Source organism: Bufo bufo, chromosome 3 (assembly GCF_905171765.1).
Source record: "Bufo bufo chromosome 3, aBufBuf1.1, whole genome shotgun sequence".
NCBI classification, from domain to species: domain Eukaryota; kingdom Metazoa; phylum Chordata; class Amphibia; order Anura; family Bufonidae; genus Bufo; species Bufo bufo.
In genome coordinates, this window is record NC_053391.1 from 232638779 (window position 1) to 232652765 (window position 13987).

At 41.0% G+C, this 13987-nt stretch overlaps 1 protein-coding gene across 1 annotated transcript in view; it reads right to left on the bottom strand.

The window, feature by feature from the left end:
• Positions 1 to 13987, bottom strand: part of LOC120995059 (transcription factor ETV7-like) — a 61532-nt gene that overhangs the window by 7704 nt on the left and 39841 nt on the right. Inside the window, exons 4-6 of the mRNA XM_040424031.1 lie at positions 5033 to 5158; positions 1669 to 1818; positions 870 to 1012 (exon numbers count right to left, since the gene is read on the bottom strand). Coding sequence (XP_040279965.1) covers positions 870 to 1012; positions 1669 to 1818; positions 5033 to 5158 — 419 coding nt within the window. The remainder of the gene's footprint in view (positions 1 to 869; positions 1013 to 1668; positions 1819 to 5032; positions 5159 to 13987) is intronic.

A 13987-nucleotide genomic window follows, 5' to 3' on the forward strand; every position in this document is an offset into this window, starting at 1 on the left:
CATGGGCTTTGTGCCCCACAGAAGTATTCAACTGCATAACTGTACTGAGAACAGTGATACAGTTAAATTCAGGAGTGGGACCTGTAACCGCTAACCAGATACATAGGTACCTGATGCTCCCAGCATTAACCAACACTGAGTCCATCAGATCATTAAGTACCTGGCTGGTGGATGTGAGGAGGTCTTAGTCAACCCCTTAGGGCTTCAGCCCACCTGGAAATTTCCCTGTACAGTTTATGGCCAATCCACCCCTGAATACTCCACCCCTTTTTCCATGGACATCAGGCCGAGCTCCAATGCACAAAAGCACATGGCAGCAGACACAGGAGGCCCGGGCCACGCCCTCACAATAATATTGTACTGTATTTTAGCCATTCAAAGAGGGTCTAATACTTTTTGGGAAACCTCATAAAGTAATAGAAGATAAAATAAAAGGTTTTATACTTTATTTATGTATGTATGTATTCTGTCAAAAGTAGTGTGTGTATTTGTTTCTACCTCTTGACCCAACCCAAGATAAATGTGAATGTGTAACTTAGCGGTCATGTGCAAGAATGGCACATCACTGGTCGTGTGATGTTTTTATACATGTGACCACTGAGGCCAGTGATGGGCTGCAGCAGTCACTTGAATGAGAACAGCCCATCATCACTTCCAGTCTGGTTGGATCTGGAAAGAGCAAAAACAGGAGCCACAGACCTTGAACGGAAGGACTTTCAAAAGATGACTTTTATTTTTATTTTTTTATTACACACCCCCTGCCTCTGCTTAATTTTTCTTTTTTGGTTGGACAACTCCTTTAATATGTGCATTTGGTAACAACCAGTAATCAATGCATTGTTCTGTTAAGATAGATCTGGAAAAAATACCTTGTGATTTCCCCAGAATGTAGCAAGCTTGTTTGGATCCACCACTCTGAAGATTTTCAGTTCTTTATCTTCCCACCTAATGTATGATTCATAGCGCTTGTCATCAAGAAGTTTGTGCAAATAGTCCCACAGGAACCTGCAACCTGGATTGGCAATAGCATACTATTTCTTTAATAAATTAAGATGTAATCACATGATACTTACATTTATTTGTATGCACAATAAATATTAATACATTTTTGCAATTAAAAGCACTAAGTGTACACCACAGGCCCAGACCCTATTTACAGTAAGGCATATCTACAGTACTGTATATACAATCAGTTTCTGATAGGTGTGAGCAGCACCACTGGCAGGATGAGTGTTCCCTTTCCCTCAACCCATCTTTTGAGATAGCTGCCAAGCTCGCCCAACTCTTATAGACCAGAATACAGAAAGATGCACGTGTATAGCAACCTCTCTATTCATTTGCCAGGATGCAGTGGCTGACAACTTTCTCACTAGGCATGTCGATACGCCATCATTGTCTATAGCAGGAATTACTCTTTCTAAGGGTTTTGAAAAAGTCTAGATATTACACAAGTATAGTTTCAAAAAAGAAGTAATAAAATTCATAAATGTTTCTGAAGATTATGAGTACTGGCCATGTGTGAGATAAAGTGGTTATCATGAGGAACTGTTTCTGGACTTCCTGACAGCGGTCTCAATAATGACAACTACTTGGCAGCTTCTCAATAGCTTGAAGTAACTGCTGTGAACTATTTAAAAACTTTTTGACATTACTCATTTTCGGTTTTACCCTTTATTTTCCCATCCATATAGTTAATGTGTTCTGCAGAGCTTTGCTTATTTTCTGTTCCTTGTGTCCTTTGGCATAGATTGAGAGGTTGATCATCCTCTGTAGCAGCCGGATGTATAGTTTTTGAAGGTAACTGAGTCTTTTCTGTCACTGAAAACACAAGTCAATATAATTATAAGAAACACTTTTATGCATTATTGTTGCTTATTTGTATATGTATTATTCATATAGTGCCTATAGCCTCTAATTAACGTTTCCACCTCTGCTGGATTGCAGGGTGATCATAACCCCTGGATACAAGCAGTATATAATGTAATGGAAAAATGAATGAGTCCATTGAAGGAGGCAATATGGACAATCACAATACATTAGTAAATGCATTGTATTAACTCTGTGTACATGATAAATGCCACTTGCTGAAGAAGGACAACCCCCTTAAAGTGTTATAAAGTATGTTATTTGCTATTACAAACTTGTATATTAAACATTTAAAAATGTTAAAGTTTTGCAAGAATGTGTGGACCCACTCTGTTGCAATAAATTTGACTTTAGGCTAATCCTGGTAGTGGAGGTAAAGGGTTTCTCTGGTATTCATGCTTTAACCCCTGTACAGGGATCTGGACTTTGCTGTAGGGCATCATGAAGTCATACCTATAGCACTAGTCTCTATTAGAAACAGCAGATGTGATGCTAACACCAGGATGTGGTGCATAATCGAAAATCAAAAGTCTTAGTCAGGTGAGCAGAGGTGAAGGCACATGAAGTTTGGGCAGCACAGTAAGCAGGTAGAAGGCACAAAAGTTAGCAAAGTCAAAAGACAAGCTGGGTCAGGAGCCAAGAATTCAATATTGAAGGATACTTCAGCAGAAACCATGCAGGTGTGTGCTGGCCTTTTAAGAGCCAGGATTCAGCATACATGAGGTAGCTGCAGAGGGCTTGGTGGAAGAGAGGAGGTGGCAGAACCTGGTGGCCCAGACAGGAGTAAAGTAGGAACAAATGAGATGCCAGAGATGCAGAGGAGAGCAGGACAAGGCAGTGGGAGGTGAATAAGACTGAGAGTGGAGCATGACTCATTTATTTTAGAACATCAGTCTAATGTGTCCAGGGTTGGAAGAAGCCTCTTCTAGTGCTTATTCTTATTGGTTGACCTGCACAATATAAGGAATCCCTCTGCTGCCCATGTACAAGAGGATCCAGATCGTGGGATTGAGTTACTAATCATGTGTGACCACCAGCATACATTAGGTGGATGTTCTGAGAAATTAGGAGGCACCATAACATGTTGCAGCAATATGTTGACACAATAGCATTATATATATATATATATATATATATATATATATATATATATATATATATCTCCAAGGGAAAGGGTTCCTACAGAATACATTAAAGGGGTTTCAGGGGCACTCCCAAAACAGGTGCAAAAATATTTCTTCTGTGACTGGACACCTGGAGCAGTAGTGGATTTTGCAAAGTTTACAGGCATGACCAAAGTATTAAGCCTCATTCACACGGCAGTGTTTTGGTCAGTGATTTCCATCAGTGATTTTGAGCCAAAACCAGGATTGGAGCCTTCACAGACATAAGGTATACGGGAAAGATCTGCCCCTGTTCTGTGTTTAGAGCCGCACCTGGTTTGGGTTCACAATCACTGATGGAAATCACTGACCGAACACTGACGTGTGAATGAGGCATTAGAGTTCAGCTACATGGCAACATGAATGTTGTGCGACATTTAATATAATATATTTGAATGGTGTCACAATGTGACATGCTGCGACATAGATACAACAGTCGCTAAAAAAGAATCTGACAGTTGCAACATGTCGCATTGTGACACCATTCAAATATATTACATTAAATGGTATGGACTTTCTTGTCCATACCTTTGGGGCAGCCATGCACATTCAACAGCTGTTGGTCCAATGATCAGCTCTCTCTCCTGACTCCCTCCCAACTCGCCCATACACATTCAGCTCGGCCGAACGTATATGTGTAGTTAATGGGGTGAAAGGAGAACTTCTGGCAGCAGCTTATCTCCCTGAAGAGCAAAAGGATCAGGTGAAAATATTCATTTCACCCGATCCTTCTCTCCTCTGACATAATCTGTCAGGGAGACTCGGGCGCTCCCTATACACATTAAACTGTTGGTTAACCCCCCGAGAATGACGGGTTCACACAATAATGTGTATGGGGGGCCTTTAAAGAAAAAGTAAAACATAAATAAATGATTTAAAAAATGTGGTTATTTTCTTTACCTCTCTAATCTGGCCAAAGACATCAATGAGTATTTAAGAAGGTAAGAAATAGCATTACAACAATATTTAAATAGATAGATGTACACCTGGGCAATGCCAAGTATATACAGTACAGACCAAAAGTTTGGACACACCTTCTCATTCAAAGAGTTTTCTTTATTTTCATGACTATGAAAATTGTAGATTCACACTGAAGGCATCAAAACTATGAATTATCACATGTGGAATGATATACATAACAAACAAGTGTGAAACAACTGAAAATATGTCATATTCTAGGTTCTTCAAAGTAGCCACCTTTTGCTTTGATTACTGCTTTGCACACTCTTGCCATTCTCTTGATGAGCTTCAAGAGGTAGTCCCCTGAAATGGTTTTCACTTCACAAGTATGCCCTGTCAGGTTTAATAAGTGGGATTTCTTGCCTTATAAATGGGGTTGGGACCATCAGTGGCGTTGAGGAGAAGTCAGGTGGATACACAGCTGATAGTCCTACTGAATAGACTGTTAGAATTTGTATTATGGCAAGAAAAAAGCAGCTAAGTAAAGAAAAATGAGTGGCCATCATTACTTTAAGAAATGAAGGTCAGTCAGCCGAAAAATTGGGAAAACTTTGAAAGTAAGGGCTATTTGACCATGAAGGAGAGTGATGGGGTGCTGCGCCAGATGAGCTGGCCTCCACAGTCACCGGACCTGAACCCAATCGAGATGGTTTGGGGTGAGCTGGACCGCAGAGTGAAGGCAAAAGGGCCAACAAGTGCTAAGCATCTCTGGGAACTCCTTCAAGACTGTTGGAAGACCATTTCAGATGACTACCTCTTGAAGCTCATCAAGAGTATGCCAAGAGTGTGCAAAGTGTTAATCAAAGCAAAAGGTGGCTACTTTGAAGAACCTAGAATATGACATATTTTCAGTTGTTTCACACTTGTTTGTTATGTATATAATTCCACATGTGTTAATTCATAGTTTTGATGCCTTCATAGTCATGAAAATAAAGAAAACTCTTTGAATGAGAAGGTGTGTCCAAACTTTTGGTCTGTACTGTACATTAGTAGTATAATAAGTATATATGAACACACAGAACAGTGTAGAATGAATAACTTACTTGTATTTATGCAGGTCTGAAGTTGAAGAAGGGGACTTTTACTTATACACTGGCTGAAGAAAGATTGCCCTACCAACCCCCGTCTGTGATTCTTAACGCACTGCAGTAATTCATACAAGACATCGCCTGTAAAGAAGAGAGATTGGTTATTTGTTTTCACAATGGTGTGCTGACCTGTGGGACTACAAATAGTGTTGAGCGAACAGTTCGAGCATAGTTCGGGTCCGTACCGAATTTTGGGGTGTTCGTGACACGGACCCGAACCCGAACTTTTTCGTAAAAGTTCGGGTTCGTCGTTCGGCATGTATTTTGGCGCATTTTGAAAGGCTGCAAAGCAGCCAATCAACATGCATCATACTACTTGCCCTAAGATGCCATCGCAGCCATGCCTACTATTGGCAAGGCTGTGATTGGCCAAGTGCAGCATGTGACTCAGCCTCTTATAAGCTTGTGCGCACGTCGGGACGTGCTCACTCCCGATGTGAATAGAACAGGGTTAGACGCAGCTGATGCTAGGGCGAGAATAGGCAGGGATAATTGAATAACTGGAAGCAAATTTCTCTCCTCCACCTGTGATTCATCTGAACAACTGCAGCTGAGCTGCTTTTTTGATAGGGATTGGCTATTTTTAGAGTGGCCAGAGTGATTTTTCCATCCACATTTACCCGGGCTGACCGCCGGCCGCCATTTTGCGACTTGTAGTGCTGCAGCAGAAGCTGCCACAGTGTGCATTCCAAAGCTCCAAACAAGTCAGACATCTACACCTGGGATTCAGACCAATAGCGATTTAGCAGCACAGTCCAAGGCTATTTTTTTTAAAGGTTGTGCAGACCATTTTGTGGCACATGTTACTGGGCTGATAGGCGGCGGCTATCTTGGGACTAGTGCTGCAGCACAATCTCTCCCAACGTCCATTAATCACTTGTAATAGTGGTCTGTGCCATAGAAATCCTACATCAGGGACTTGGGTGTGCTTGTGTCACCCCTACTAATACCAGTCCACCTGTAATCCATACAGTGAAAAGCCATAAAGTATTCCAGTGAGGGAATTTTTTTTTTATTTAAAAAAGGCCAAGTTAGTTTATCTGGCGTTCAATATACTAGATACAGTTAGGCCTGCGTTTCATACATCTGGAATTAGCAAACTAAGGTGCTGGGGTTGGGAAAACATATATGTACCCATACTAGAATCTGTCAAAGAAAGCGGTACTCACATATAACAGTCATTCCATCTGTAATCCATACAGTCAAAAGACTGAAAGTATTCCAGTGAGGGGATTTTTTTTATTTAAAAAAGGCCAAGTTAGTTTATCTGGCGTTCAATATACTAGATACAGTTAGGCCTGCGTTTCATACATCTGGAATTAGCAAACTAATGTGCTGGGGTTGGGAAAACATATATGTACCCATACTAGAATCTGTCAAAGAAAGCGGTACTCACATATAACAGTCATTCCATCTGTAATCCATACAGTCAAAAGACTGAAAGTATTCCAGTGAGGGAATTTTTTTTATTTAAAAAAGGCCAAGTTAGTTTATCTGGCGTTCAATATACTAGATACAGTTAGGCCTGCGTTTCATACATCTGGAATTAGCAAACTAATGTGCTGGGGTTGGGAAAACATATATGTACCCATACTAGAATCTGTCAAAGAAAGCGGTACTCACATATAACAGTCATTCCATCTGTAATCCATACAGTCAAAAGACTGAAAGTATTCCAGTGAGGGGATTTTTTTTATTTAAAAAAGGCCAAGTTAGTTTATCTGGCGTTCAATATACTAGATACAGTTAGGCCTGCGTTTCATACATCTGGAATTAGCAAACTAATGTGCTGGGGTTGGGAAAACATATATGTACCCATACTAGAATCTGTCAAAGAAAGCGGTACTCACATATAACAGTCATTCCATCTGTAATCCATACAGTCAAAAGACTGAAAGTATTCCAGTGAGGGAATTTTTTTTATTTAAAAAAGGCCAAGTTAGTTTATCTGGCGTTCAATATACTAGATACAGTTAGGCCTGCGTTTCATACATCTTGAATTAGCAAACTAATTTGCTGGGGTTGGGAAAACATATATGTACCCATACTAGAATCTGTCAAAGAAAGCGGTACTCACATATAACAGTCATTCCATCTGTAATCCATACAGTCAAAAGACTGAAAGTATTCCAGTGAGGGAATTTTTTTTATTTAAAAAAGGCCAAGTTAGTTTATCTGGCGTTCAATATACTAGATACAGTTAGGCCTGCGTTTCATACATCTGGAATTAGCAAACTAATTTGCTGGGGTTGGGAAAACATATATGTACCCATACTAGAATCTGTCAAAGAAAGCGGTACTCACATATAACAGTCATTCCATCTGTAATCCATACAGTCAAAAGACTGAAAGTATTCCAGAGAGGGAATTTTTTTTTTATTTAAAAAAGGCCAAGTTAGTTTATCTGGCGTTCAATATACTAGATACAGTTAGGCCTGCGTTTCATACATCTGGAATTAGCAAACTAATGTGCTGGGGTTGGGAAAACATATATGTACCCATACTAGAATCTGTCAAAGAAAGCGGTACTCACATATAACAGTCATTCCATCTGTAATCCATACAGTCAAAAGACTGAAAGTATTCCAGTGAGGGAATTTTTTTTATTTAAAAAAGGCCAAGTTAGTTTATCTGGCGTTCAATATACTAGATACAGTTAGGCCTGCGTTTCATACATCTGGAATTAGCAAACTAATTTGCTGGGGTTGGGAAAACATATATGTACCCATACTAGAATCTGTCAAAGAAAGCGGTACTCACATATAACAGTCATTCCATCTGTAATCCATACAGTCAAAAGACTGAAAGTATTCCAGTGAGGGAATTTTTTTTATTTAAAAAAGGCCAAGTTAGTTTATCTGGCGTTCAATATACTAGATACAGTTAGGCCTGCGTTTCATACATCTGGAATTAGCAAACTAATGTGCTGGGGTTGGGAAAACATATATGTACCCATACTAGAATCTGTCAAAGAAAGCGGTACTCACATATAACAGTCATTCCATCTGTAATCCATACAGTCAAAAGACTGAAAGTATTCCAGTGAGGGAATTTTTTTTATTTAAAAAAGGCCAAGTTAGTTTATCTGGCGTTCAATATACTAGATACAGTTAGGCCTGCGTTTCATACATCTGGAATTAGCAAACTAATTTGCTGGGGTTGGGAAAACATATATGTACCCATACTAGAATCTGTCAAAGAAAGCGGTACTCACATATAACAGTCATTCCATCTGTAATCCATACAGTCAAAAGACTGAAAGTATTCCAGTGAGGGAATTTTTTTTATTTAAAAAAGGCCAAGTTAGTTTATCTGGCGTTCAATATACTAGATACAGTTAGGCCTGCGTTTCATACATCTGGAATTAGCAAACTAATTTGCTGGGGTTGGGAAAACATATATGTACCCATACTAGAATCTGTCAAAGAAAGCGGTACTCACATATAACAGTCATTCCATCTGTAATCCATACAGTCAAAAGACTGAAAGTATTCCAGAGAGGGAATTTTTATTTTATTTAAAAAAGGCCAAGTTAGTTTATCTGGCGTTCAATATACTAGATACAGTTAGGCCTGCGTTTCATACATTTGGAATTAGCAAACTAATGTGCTGGGGTTGGGAAAACATATATGTACCCATACTAGAATCTGTCAAAGAAAGCGGTACTCACATATAACAGTCATTCCATCTGTAATCCATACAGTCAAAAGACTGAAAGTATTCCAGTGAGGGAATTTTTTTTATTTAAAAAAGGCCAAGTTAGTTTATCTGGCGTTCAATATACTAGATACAGTTAGGCCTGCGTTTCATACATCTGGAATTAGCAAACTAATTTGCTGGGGTTGGGAAAACATATATGTACCCATACTAGAATCTGTCAAAGAAAGCGGTACTCACATATAACAGTCATTCCATCTGTAATCCATACAGTCAAAAGACTGAAAGTATTCCAGTGAGGGAATTTTTTTTATTTAAAAAAGGCCAAGTTAGTTTATCTGGCGTTCAATATACTAGATACAGTTAGGCCTGCGTTTCATACATCTGGAATTAGCAAACTAATTTGCTGGGGTTGGGAAAACATATATGTACCCATACTAGAATCTGTCAAAGAAAGCGGTACTCACATATAACAGTCATTCCATCTGTAATCCATACAGTCAAAAGACTGAAAGTATTCCAGTGAGGGAATTTTTTATTTATTTAAAAAAGGCCAAGTTAGTTTATCTGGCGTTCAATATACTAGATACAGTTAGGCCTGCGTTTCATACATCTGGAATTAGCAAACTAATGTGCTGGGGTTGGGAAAACATATATGTACCCATACTAGAATCTGTCAAAGAAAGCGGTACTCACATATAACAGTCATTCCATCTGTAATCCATACAGTCAAAAGACTGAAAGTATTCCAGTGAGGGAATTTTTTTTTTATTTAAAAAAGGCCAAGTTAGTTTATCTGGCGTTCAATATACTAGATACAGTTAGGCCTGCGTTTCATACATCTGGAATTAGCAAACTAATTTGCTGGGGTTGGGAAAACATATATGTACCCATACTAGAATCTGTCAAAGAAAGCGGTACTCACATATAACAGTCATTCCATCTGTAATCCATACAGTCAAAAGACTGAAAGTATTCCAGTGAGGGAATTTTTTTTTTATTTAAAAAAGGCCAAGTTAGTTTATCTGGCGTTCAATATACTAGATACAGTTAGGCCTGCGTTTCATACATCTGGAATTAGCAAACTAATGTGCTGGGGTTGGGAAAACATATATGTACCCATACTAGAATCTGTCAAAGAAAGCGGTACTCACATATAACAGCCATTCCATCTGTAATCCATACAGTCAAAAGACTGAAAGTATTCCAGTGAGGGAATTTTTTTTTTATTTAAAAAAGGCCAAGTTAGTTTATCTGGCGTTCAATATACTAGATACAGTTAGGCCTGCGTTTCATACATCTGGAATTAGCAAACTAATGTGCTGGGGTTGGGAAAACATATATGTACCCATACTAGAATCTGTCAAAGAAAGCGGTACTCACATATAACAGTCATTCCATCTGTAATCCATACAGTCAAAAGACTGAAAGTATTCCAGTGAGGGAATTTTTTTTATTTAAAAAAGGCCAAGTTAGTTTATCTGGCGTTCAATATACTAGATACAGTTAGGCCTGCGTTTCATACATCTGGAATTAGCAAACTAATTTGCTGGGGTTGGGAAAACATATATGTACCCATACTAGAATCTGTCAAAGAAAGCGGTACTCACATATAACAGTCATTCCATCTGTAATCCATACAGTCAAAAGACTGAAAGTATTCCAGTGAGGGAATTTTTTTTTTATTTAAAAAAGGCCAAGTTAGTTTATCTGGCGTTCAATATACTAGATACAGTTAGGCCTGCGTTTCATACATCTGGAATTAGCAAACTAATGTGCTGGGGTTGGGAAAACATATATGTACCCATACTAGAATCTGTCAAAGAAAGCGGTACTCACATATAACAGTCATTCCATCTGTAATCCATACAGTCAAAAGACTGAAAGTATTCCAGTGAGGGAATTTTTTTTATTTAAAAAAGGCCAAGTTAGTTTATCTGGCGTTCAATATACTAGATACAGTTAGGCCTGCGTTTCATACATCTGGAATTAGCAAACTAATTTGCTGGGGTTGGGAAAACATATATGTACCCATACTAGAATCTGTCAAAGAAAGCGGTACTCACATATAACAGTCATTCCATCTGTAATCCATACAGTCAAAAGACTGAAAGTATTCCAGTGAGGGAATTTTTTTTATTTAAAAAAGGCCAAGTTAGTTTATCTGGCGTTCAATATACTAGATACAGTTAGGCCTGTGTTTCATACATCTGGAATTAGCAAACTAATGTGCTGGGGTTGGGAAAACATATATGTACCCATACTAGAATCTGTCAAAGAAAGCGGTACTCACATATAACAGTCATTCCATCTGTAATCCATACAGTCAAAAGACTGAAAGTATTCCAGTGAGGGAATTTTTTTTTTATTTAAAAAAGGCCAAGTTAGTTTATCTGGCGTTCAATATACTAGATACAGTTAGGCCTGCGTTTCATACATCTGGAATTAGCAAACTAATGTGCTGGGGTTGGGAAAACATATATGTACCCATACTAGAATCTGTCAAAGAAAGCGGTACTCACATATAACAGTCATTCCATCTGTAATCCATACAGTCAAAAGACTGAAAGTATTCCAGTGAGGGAATTTTTTTTATTTAAAAAAGGCCAAGTTAGTTTATCTGGCGTTCAATATACTAGATACAGTTAGGCCTGCGTTTCATACATCTGGAATTAGCAAACTAATTTGCTGGGGTTGGGAAAACATATATGTACCCATACTAGAATCTGTCAAAGAAAGCGGTACTCACATATAACAGTCATTCCATCTGTAATCCATACAGTCAAAAGACTGAAAGTATTCCAGTGAGGGAATTTTTTTTATTTAAAAAAGGCCAAGTTAGTTTATCTGGCGTTCAATATACTAGATACAGTTAGGCCTGCGTTTCATACATCTGGAATTAGCAAACTAATGTGCTGGGGTTGGGAAAACATATATGTACCCATACTAGAATCTGTCAAAGAAAGCGGTACTCACATATAACAGTCATTCCATCTGTAATCCATACAGTCAAAAGACTGAAAGTATTCCAGTGAGGGAATTTTTTTTATTTAAAAAAGGCCAAGTTAGTTTATCTGGCGTTCAATATACTAGATACAGTTAGGCCTGCGTTTCATACATCTGGAATTAGCAAACTAATTTGCTGGGGTTGGGAAAACATATATGTACCCATACTAGAATCTGTCAAAGAAAGCGGTACTCACATATAACAGTCATTCCATCTGTAATCCATACAGTCAAAAGACTGAAAGTATTCCAGTGAGGGGATTTTGCTTATAAAAAATAATATATTTCATTGTGGTGCGAGTTGAATCGCAACAATGAAGAAAAATACTATTAAGGGACGAGGACGCGGTCGTGGTGGTGTCCGTGGAGCCTCTGTTGCTGGTAGAGGACGTGGCCGTTCGGCCCCAGGCGCACACAGTAGGGAACGAACTCCCTCAACTAGCCGGCAGAATGTACCGCAATATCTCGTGGGGCACAATGCCGCTCTTAGGATGGTAAGGCCTGAGCAGGTACAGGCATTAATCGATTGGGTGGCCGACAGTGCTTCCAGCACGTTCACCACATGGTCTTCCACCCAGTCTTCTGCGGAAAGCGCACAGGTGGCACCTGAAAACCAGGCCCATCAGTCTGTCACATCACCCCCAAGCATATCAGGGAAACGGTCTGAGCCACAAGTTATGCAGCAGTCTCTTCTTCTGTTTGAAGACTCTGCTTCCAGGGTTTCCCAGGGGCGTCCACCTAGCCCTTCCCCAGTGGAGGAAGACATACCATGCACTGACGCACAACCACTTATGTCTCCAGATGAAGAGGACATGGGAATACCACCACAGCAGAGTCACCGACTCTCTGATGATGACGAAACACAGGTGCCCACTGCCGCGTCTTTTTGCAGTGTGCAGACTGAACAGGAGGAGGTCAGGGAGGGAGACTGGGTGGAAGACGATGCAGAGGACGATGAGGTCTTAGACCCCACATGGACTGAAGGTCGTGGCGATGACTTTCACAGTTCAGAGGAAGATGTAGTGGTGAGACCGAGACAACAGCGAAGCCAAAGAGGGAGCAGGGGGCCAAAGCAGACGAGCCGCCGCCCCCAGAGTTCGCCTGCTACTGGACATCGCCAACAGGGACCCAGCCCCACAAAGGCAGCTTCAAAGAGTTCCCTGGCATGGCACTTCTTTAAACAATGTCCTACCGACAAGACCCGAGTGACTTGCACGCTCTGCCATCAGAGCCTGAGGCGAGGCATTAACGTTCTGAACCTCAGCACAACCTGCATGACCAGGCATCTATATGCAAAGCATGAACTGCAGTGGGGTACACACCTTAAAAACCAGGCACTCGCTGAGGCTCCCCCTGCTCCCTCTACCGCTGCTGCCTCGGCTTCCGCCTCGAGAGGAATGTTGCCACCTGCCGAGCAGCAAACAGAGGATGTGCCACCGACACCACCACCACCGCCACCGTCAACTAGCGTCTCCACTATATCACACAGCAGCGTTCAGCTCTCAATATCTCAAACCTTAGAGAGGAAGCGCAAATTCCCCCCGAGTCACCCTCGAGCCCTTGGCCTGAACGCCAGCATTTCTAAACTGCTGGCCTTTGAAATGCTGTCATTCCGGCTGGTGGACACAGACAGCTTCAAAAAGCTGATGGCCATGGCTGTCCCGCAGTATGTGGTTCCCAGCCGCCACTACTTCTCCAAGACAGCCGTGCCTTCCCTGCACATGCAAGTGTCCGATAAAATCAAGTGTGCACTGCGCAACGCCATTTGTGGCAAGGTCCACCTAACCACAGATACGTGGACCAGTAAGCACGGCCAGGGACGCTATATCTCACTAACTGCACACTGGATGAATGTAGTGGCGGCTGGGCCCCCGGCGGACAGTTCCTTGGCGCACGTCCTTCCGCCCCCTAGGATCGCAGGGCATCATTCTCTGCCTCCTGTAGCCTCCTCCTCCTACTCGGCTTCCTCCTCCACTGCTTCCACCAGCTCATCCGGTCAGCCACACACCTTCACCACCAACTTCAGCACAGCCCGGGGTAAACGTCAGCAGGCCATTCTGAAACTCATATGTTTGGGGGACAGGCCCCACACCGCACAGGAGTTGTGGCGGGGTATTGAACAACAGACCGACGAGTGGTTTCTGCCGGTGGGCCTCAAGCCAGGCCTGGTGGTATGCGATAATGGGCGAAATCTCGTGGCAGCTCTGGGACTAGCCGGTTTGACGCACATCCCTTGCCTGGCGCATG